Source organism: Lathyrus oleraceus, chromosome 5 (assembly GCF_024323335.1).
Source record: "Lathyrus oleraceus cultivar Zhongwan6 chromosome 5, CAAS_Psat_ZW6_1.0, whole genome shotgun sequence".
Taxonomy (NCBI): domain Eukaryota; kingdom Viridiplantae; phylum Streptophyta; class Magnoliopsida; order Fabales; family Fabaceae; genus Lathyrus; species Lathyrus oleraceus.
Window position 1 is genome coordinate 171765046 of NC_066583.1, and position 8580 is coordinate 171773625.

The following is an 8580-nucleotide window of genomic DNA, read 5'->3' on the forward strand; positions in this document are numbered from 1 at the left end:
TGCAGTGATATTCTAAAATTAATCAATATTAAAAAATTCTTGTTTTAATACAATCGTTCAATTATGCTAATAAAAATTGGTCCACAAGAGAATCTCATAACTTCAACAATTTTGTCAAATACCTTCTAATATAGGCCTAAATCACATAATCCATTTCATAAAAAACTCATTCGTCTAATGTTCCGACTTTCTATTCATACTTCATAAAAACTCCATCTTGTAATCGTTGTGATAACGAGTAACAGATAGGGATGACAATTTGACTCATCCCTAATGGGCATCCGCAAATTTATCTACAACAGGTAGGGTAAAAATCCGCAAAAATGGGTACGGGCATGGACTCAGGTAATTATCCATAAAAATAAGCGGGTACAGGTGCGGGTATGGGCACCTTGGTACCCAACCCTCCCCATACCCGCACACTATATATTTATGTATTTTTATTTTGATTTACATATTTTAGTTTATATTATTATATAAAAATGTATGTCTATCAATTATAAAACGTATATCAATGTTAAACCATTAAATATTTAATTAAGTGTTCGTTTATTTCAATAATAAATTGTTTGAAATTTTTTAAATATTTTTAAAAACTTAAAATTATATCATGTTTTATAATTGATCTATTTATTTTTAATAGGAATGTGGGTCACGGGTACGAGCATGAGTACCTACATACCCATAGGGCACGAGTACCGGTGCTAACTTGGGCACCCAAGCGGGTATGGGCTCGGGCACGGGGATTTTTTTAAATCGCGGATACGGGGATGAGTACTATAGTACCCTGCCCAAACCCTGTCCATTGCCATCCCTAATAGAGAATCCATGGAGGTTCATCTACCAGCACGAGGATGTCTTCTTTAGTGTTAATGAGAGGATCTTACATTTGACTTGAGTCATTCACGCCTATTATCGCCATCTGGACGGTAACATACTCATGTGGGTATATGACATTTATACCCTTCTTTCACCGTCCTTATGTTGTTGTTTGTGAAGGTTTGTACACTTTTGTAGGATTTCGTTTTAACGACATAACTCGTACATTGTGACCCGCATCTCCGTTATGGCGTCAAAATCGACAATGCTGGAGGAAAACTTCACCATTATGAAATGATGTTTATACTATTGGAGTTTTTCATGAGAGTATGGCCAAATCACTTTATCGAGGGTCGATGGTACAATACTAAAGACCTTGCCTGCGATATACAAAGCTAAATGTCGTTATTGGTATGTGAAGATAATTTGTATGTGAAGCTAAGAAAATGTAGTTTTGCCTGGACAAGTATAAATAGCCTCAATCATTCTTGGGGACGTCGACTTTTCCTCCGATCAATACGGCCATACATAACTCAAATAATTGTCTAGCATGACAAATGACTCACTCTTTTGATATAGTTGACATGCTTTAGCCAATAAAAAAATTTAGTTTGTTCCCTTCACACGTGATGATCCCACTTTGATGAAAATCCTTCGATGAGTCATCTTCGAGCACATCAAGTGACATGGCGAGTTCGCATTTGATGAGTTGGCGTGAAAAGAGTCCGGGAAAAACCACAACAATTAATATTAAAATAAATTTAAATTATCATATAGGTATTCGAAACTTGAGAGTAATAGTTCAGAGTAAATTTATCTAAAATTATTAAACATGAAAAATTGAGTGAAAAGATAAATTAATATAATTTTGGATTAAAATTAATTTTTTTAATAGTTTTATTTTTTATGGTTGAACACGAAATTCAAAGCCATTAACCGTTTGATCAGGTTATTAAATTTTAAAACAAAACAGATTAAATCAAATTAATTAAAATTTTATAAATGTAGAAATTAATAAAATAAGATCCTCACAGATTTTCGCCCCAATTTTCGTTCGATCTGTAACAAATTGCTATAGCTACCGAGAGATACTGTATTATTAATTTTTATATATAAACGTTTGAGTTTGTTTTCATCGAATCTCAGAAAGAAAAAAAACAGTAGCGACGTACTCAAACTTTCACTTGCGTTATAGTTTCCTTTCTCCGCGTTCCCTTTCGGTATGCAATTCATTCTTTCTATCAAATTCTATCAAATTTATAAAATTCGTGTTTTTTTGTATGATTTTGATTTTTTCGTTTTTCAATTATCATGTTAATTAATTGATTTTCGTTGTTAATCAATAATCCAGGTCGTTAAGCTATGAAGGGTTTTGGATCTTACAACGATTGGAGTTATTATGCATCATCTTCGTCAAATTTATCAGCTTTCGCCACACCTTTTAGTGTGAATCGATCTTCTCCCATTGATGTTTCGCCTCCATTCATTGATCCAGGAGATGCTGCACGCACTGGGTTCCCGTATAGATATCCAGATCAATACTATGGGACAAAACCTGTTGTTGTTGAACCCCAACCATATTTCAATTCATATGGGATTCTTCAAGATCTTAATTCTGCTTCTGTTGTACCTGATCATTGGTCTTCCTTTTCGGGATTTACCGCCTCGGATGGGGGTTCTTGTACTGATTATGTTAATAAGCCCAATGACTTAGGGTTTGCTGGTCAAACTGTTGCTAATCAGTTTGCGGATTTTGGGAATGGTAAAGGGAATCAGATTGGAGTTGGGGCTAATAAGCCTAATGAGTTAGGGTTTGTTGGTCAAGCTGTTGCTGATCAGTTTGCGGATTTTGGCAATGGTAAAGGGAATCAGATTGGAGTTGGGGCTAATAAGCCGAATGAGGTAGGGTTTGTTGGTCAAGCTGTTGCCGATCAGTTTGCGGATTTTGGCAATGGTAGAGGGAATCAGATTGGAGTTGGGGCTAATAAGCTGAATGAGTTTGGGTTTGTTGGTCAAGCTGTTGCTCATCAGTTTGCGGATTTTGGGAATGGTAAAGGGAATCAGATTGGAGTTGGGGCTAATAAGGCGAATGAGTTAGGGTTTGTTGGTCAAGCTGTTGCTAACCAGTTTGCGGATTTTGGGAATGGTAAAGGGAATCAGATTGGAGTTGGGGCTAATAAGCCGAATGAGTTAGGGTTTGTTGGTCAAACGGTTGCTAATGAGTTTGCTGATTTTGGCAATGGTAAAGGGAATCAGATTGGAGTCGGGGGTAGTTTTGCTTTGAATCAAACAAATTTTACCGGGTCTGTTGCTGATGAAAGGATGAAGTCAGGTATATTTTCTCTCTTGTTGTTGTGCTTTTCTGATTTCTTGAGCTTATTGTATTGCATACTCAGAATGAAATTTCATTCTTCAATGTGTATATAAATTCACTAATTGTTGAGTTAAGAGTTGATTAAATGCAAAAGGGTTTTTGAATAATTGAATAGCTTATTAGCCTCACCTATTGAGAAATTCTTTATAATAGTTTTATGGAATGTTGATAGTATTTGTATAATTTTATTAGGGGATTTCGGCAACGGTAAAGGGAATCAGATTGGAGTTGGGGGTAGTTTTGCTTTGAATCAAACAAATTTTAACGGTCCTGTTGCTGATGAAAGGATGAAGTCAGGTATGATTACTGTCTTGTTTTTGTGCTTTTCTGATTTCTTGAGTTCATTGTATTGCTTATTAAAGTGAATTTTTCATTCTTAAATGTGTATATGAATTCAGTAATTGTTGAATTAAGAATTGATTAAATGCAAAAGGGTTTTTGAAAATTTTAAGAGCTTATTACCCTCACCCATTGACAAAATTTTTATAATAGTTTTATGGGATGTTGATAGTATTTGTATAATCTCATTAGGGTATTTTTTTTTACTGAGAAAGACGATATAATGTATTGGTGATCAGAAAAACTGAAGAAGGAAACATATACTTTATTTGAAGTAACCAAACATGAAGAAGAGAACAGATAAATGAAACAGTAGATTGCATGCAATTTTTTGTTGGTTAAGCATTTTTAATCATCCAGTGATGCAAAATTAATGTTTCAAACTTGTAATGAGGCTTTTGTCTCCAATTGAAATGGCATCTTTTGAAAATATTTTTCAATGTAAGCCTTCTTTCTAACTGGTAAGATCAAATGCCCTGTCTTTGTTTCTAACTAAACAATGATTGAAAAGTGTTATTAAAAAATGTACTTAAATGGACCGTTAAGGAAGAAAAAAAATATTTTATTTTTATGCTAAATAGAAAATCAACTTTTCATCTACAGTATAATATGATTATTATTTTCTTAAATGCAGGGTGTCAGGATGTAACTGTCTGTCATGTTGAGGGTCCACATATGATTGGTTGGGAGAAACATAGCTTGGCTACACGTGCGGATCCTGTCGATGATAAACCATTCTGGTGGAGAACCACCAAACTCGCAAGTGCAGGGTGTCAAGATATAACTGATAGTCATGGTGAGGTTCCACATATGATTGGTTGGGAGAAACATAGCTTGCCTACAAGTGGGGATTATTTTGATGATAAATGTTGCTGGTGGAGACCTACCAAACCCATGCCAGTTGATTTTTCGCATACTTCAGTTTGGCAATCTCCTCCACTGTCTCTAGAGACTCGTCATGAGCCCCCCTTGAAATTAGCTGTAGATTCAGGGGACCATGACTTTTCATATACTGATGTATATGACAAACACTCGGGGCAGCAAGATAAACAAACAAGAGTTGATACAGTTTCTTCGACATCTATAACAGGGTCAGGTACAGATTTAAACCTTGGCATTTTTGTTCCAGATGGAGGCTCTGGACACAAAAAATTCTATGATATAAAGGAGGCTGCTGCTTGCTTTGGTTTAAATCTCTGCATGAATCTAGAAGATAGTAACGAAGCTTCCTCATCAAACAATGCAATGGTTTCAGATATGAACGATTCAGGGGATGTTGTGGATTATAAAGATAAAGCAAGACATGAATTTCAACATCTTCTGCCAAATCCAGGTCTTTTAAGCTTGGGACTCAATGCTATTCAGGGTGTTAATTCTGTTGATAAATCTTTTGACTGTGTTGGTGATCCATGTAATCCCTCTGTAGACTCACCTTGCTGGAAAGGAGCTCCTGTTTCTCATTTTTCTTATTATGAATCTTCTGAGGCTTTACCTCCTGAAAATGTGCCTAAAAATGAATGCTTTGGTTCTGTTATTAGGGAGCCCCAGAATTTTCTTCTTGATGACAAAAATAATTTCAAAAAGCCATGTGACAGCAGCCTCCAAATGCACATTCAAATTGCTGATCAGGAAACATATTCAGCGGGTTCTTCCTCGAAACAAAATTCAGAAACAAGATTTGCATCTGATGATTGCAATGTAGTGAATGCTGGACCTTTTCACTCTGAGCCATCTTGTGATTACAAGCTTCAATATCAAGACGATATTGCCAAAATGAAGGATAATAGTGTACCACCAACCAAACCAATTGATTGTGAGTCTGGATCTTCTCATGATGAGGATCAAGTTACAGAGGAAAACAAATTGGCGTCTCAAAAACTACATACCTTATGCATTGGTGGTGCAGATGCCAGATACAATGAGAATATATGCTCGGCGTCTGGTACATCTCTTACCGGAGGACATGCCCTGTCTTTGTCTTCTTCAGTGGAAGATGCATCTACTACATCTGAAAAATCAGCCGGGAAAGTATCAACTGAGGAATTAAATGCCCAGATGCTGGTTGATACCATGAACAAATTTTCACAGTTGCTTCTTAACCATTGTTTAAATGATGCTTGTGAGCTGGAAGAACAAAATTGCAATATTCTTAGAGATGTGATCACCAATCTTAATACATGTGTTATGAAGAATGCTGAGCAAATTAATTTGGCTCAAGAATGTCTTCTCCGTCAGCCAGAAACTTCTAGATGTGCTGTAGAACCATGTGAACTTCAAAAGGTATGTACTTATTTCTTCTATTTAATAACCCACAGCCCTGTAGAGAGGTTATAGGAAACATTTTTTTATTGGAGTTATTGAAAATTTATATTATTTAATTGCCTCACTGGGTGATGATATGAATTTAACAAAAACTGAAATTCATTTATATCCAAACATACCATAGAAGACGAAAATATTCCAGACTTGTATAAACACCTTTGCTGGGCATCATAGTGAATTGACCTTTTTTCAATATGATATTAAATCTTGTATCAAACAGTGCAATTACTGAATATATACTTTAAAGTCCCCCTCTATATTGTTAAACTTTTTTGAAGCTTTAAAAACATGAAGTAGCCAAGGAAATATTTGATGCATTTTCCTATGACACATGTTTGGATTAAAAATGTATTGTTATATAGCTCAACGATTGCTTATGTGGTATGTAAAATAGTGAGAATGAGAGAATGACCAAAAGAAGAGTGCCTTTGGTATAGAGGAGAAGTGGTTTTACTATGTTATGTGTTCTCCTCTGCAGATAGATTGGGGATCAATTTTATAGGTATCTAGTTCAGTTCAATTTTTAAATATATTTTGTTTGCGGTGTGGATCTTAGTTAGAGCTGGTTGTCAAAACCCCATCTCAATGTAACTTTCTACTGCAAAGGTTAGCATGCTGTATCTTCATGTGTAATATATAATTTGTCTATTTTAAGATAATGAAATGCAACATGGTTGATACCACTGTAAATTTCCGAGCAAGAAATCCAGTCTATATATTAGATACAAACATGCAACTGTATTTTTCAACTTTAAAAGTATCAAACACCAGAATCGTTGCAAGAAGAAACATATAACAAAGATTGATACATATACTTATTTTGTAAAATGTAATAACAGAATAGAGATATATGTAGCTATAGATGATGTTTATAGTATTTTTCTTCTAACTCAGTATGTAGACATTATTTACCCATATTTTTGGAGGGATGGGGATAAGGCTTCTGGTTATTTTTGGTTCCGTGATATTAAAGGAGGCAGTATTATTTTACATGTTTTTTTTAAAAACTATTAGCCCATTCTTACCTGTTTATGTTCTCCGAATGTGTGTTTCAAGGGGGTCCAATTAACCAAGATAGGACCAGATGAGCATGAAAATCAGCTTGCTCGAAAGACAGATCTTTGTTTTGGATCTGAGAAGCCACATTGGATGCCTTCAGGCTTCATTTCCCCAAGCGGTGGTGCAGCAATTACGAAGGAAGAGAACATGACTAAGGTACTTTGATATCTCATGCAGTGTTATTTTTCTCTTAAAAGGGGGATATTATAGCAGTACTGAAAAACTCATGTGTTGGTCTACTTTTGATTTATAGGCTATAAAGAATATTCTTAGTGAGAATTTTGATGATGATGAAGCAACAGAGTCTCAGACTCTATTGTATAAAAATCTATGGCTTGAGGCTGAAGCTGCATTGTGTTCCGTCTCTTACAAAAATCGCTATCATCAAATGAAGATTGAAATGGAGAAACAATCATACAAGCAACGAGGTTGACATTTTGTTCTTAGTTTCAATTTGATCCATTTTTATCCTCCAGTTTTTTACGCTAATGTTCTTTTGTATCTTATACAATGCTTTTAGACATGGAGCAGCATTCAAAATCTGAAGTTATTCCTAGTTTAAGCAGGAGTAGGAGTTCTGCAATTGAAGTTAACAAATGTCTAAACGCTGATTCTTCTGCTCAGAATTTGGCCGACTTAGCTGCTACCATTCCAAAGGAACATTCCCAGTTGAAATTTTCTTCTGATATGAACATGCTTAATTCGTTGACACCTGAAGCAGATGGTGGTCAAAACTTGTATAGTTTCATCAAGAATTATGCTGTTTCTGGCACAAACAAGGAAGTGGCTGGAAATGACGAGGCTTCTGTTATGGCCAGATACAATGTTATTAAATCCAGGGCTGACAATTCACGCATCCTTGCTATTGCTTTGGAGACACCATCAGACATAGCAGACATGTTGGTACCTCAAGAAACAGATAATCAAAACCAGGTTAATATCTGTCGGGATTTTCCAATTCCTGAGAAAAACAAGGCTAATTATGAGACATCTGTTTTGGCTAGATTTCATATTCTTAAGTCCAGGGCTGCTGCTGAAGATTCAAGCTCTGTATCTTCAACAGAGAAATTGTTTGAATTTTCTGGTGAAGGAGTAAAGGAGACAGTAACTACAAAAGATGCATTAGAGGGTGAAAGTTTGAATGCTAATCTCGATTTCTACACTGCCGGGGATGAAACAACTCCAAAGGAGATTCACCTGGATTGGGGGGATGTTCAGCCTACTAATTATCACTTCGACGGCTTGGCATCAGACTGGGAACATGTGTAGAAGAGGAGCTTGTTGTGCTAGAAACCGTGACAGATGGATTATATGACTGAATAATTTTTTCTGCATTAAAATTTCTCTATTATCTTACATTCATACTGCAGAATTTGGTTTTGAATCTCTTTTACCATGATTGTATATAACTTCAGCGGTATTTGTTTTCATTTTTATGTGTGCTTACTCAATATTGCTGGTTTAGTGTTGGATAATATTAAGTATAAAATGCTAGAAAGCTCAAGTCACCAAATTGTCTTGCTCAAACCTTTTAGATTGCACGTTTCTTCTACATAAATATCAATTTACCATTTTTATAAGTAAAGTTTGAAAATTGAAATGCATACCATGTTTGTGAGTTAGGTAGCGAGGTTTCGGTGCAACAGATACTTTAGGTATTAAGTTTT

General features: G+C 35.4%; 1 protein-coding gene across 2 annotated transcripts; it reads left to right on the forward strand.

Annotated features, from left to right (window-relative positions):
• Positions 1-1852: 1852 nt before the first annotated feature.
• Positions 1853-8343, forward strand: LOC127081184 (uncharacterized). 2 transcript variants are annotated; one of them, XM_051021464.1, is made up of 7 exons: positions 1856-2039; positions 2171-3151; positions 3386-3490; positions 4167-5812; positions 6911-7069; positions 7167-7341; positions 7434-8343. In XM_051021464.1, the coding sequence occupies exons 2-7, from the start codon at positions 2182-2184 to the stop codon at positions 8180-8182; spliced, it is 3804 nt and encodes a 1267-aa protein (XP_050877421.1). In that variant the 5' UTR covers positions 1856-2039; positions 2171-2181; the 3' UTR covers positions 8183-8343. The 2 variants fall into 2 exon arrangements, with proteins under 2 accessions (XP_050877422.1, XP_050877421.1); XM_051021465.1 differs by lacking the exon at positions 3386-3490 and having other exon boundaries at positions 1853-2039.
• Positions 8344-8580: the final 237 nt, after the last annotated feature.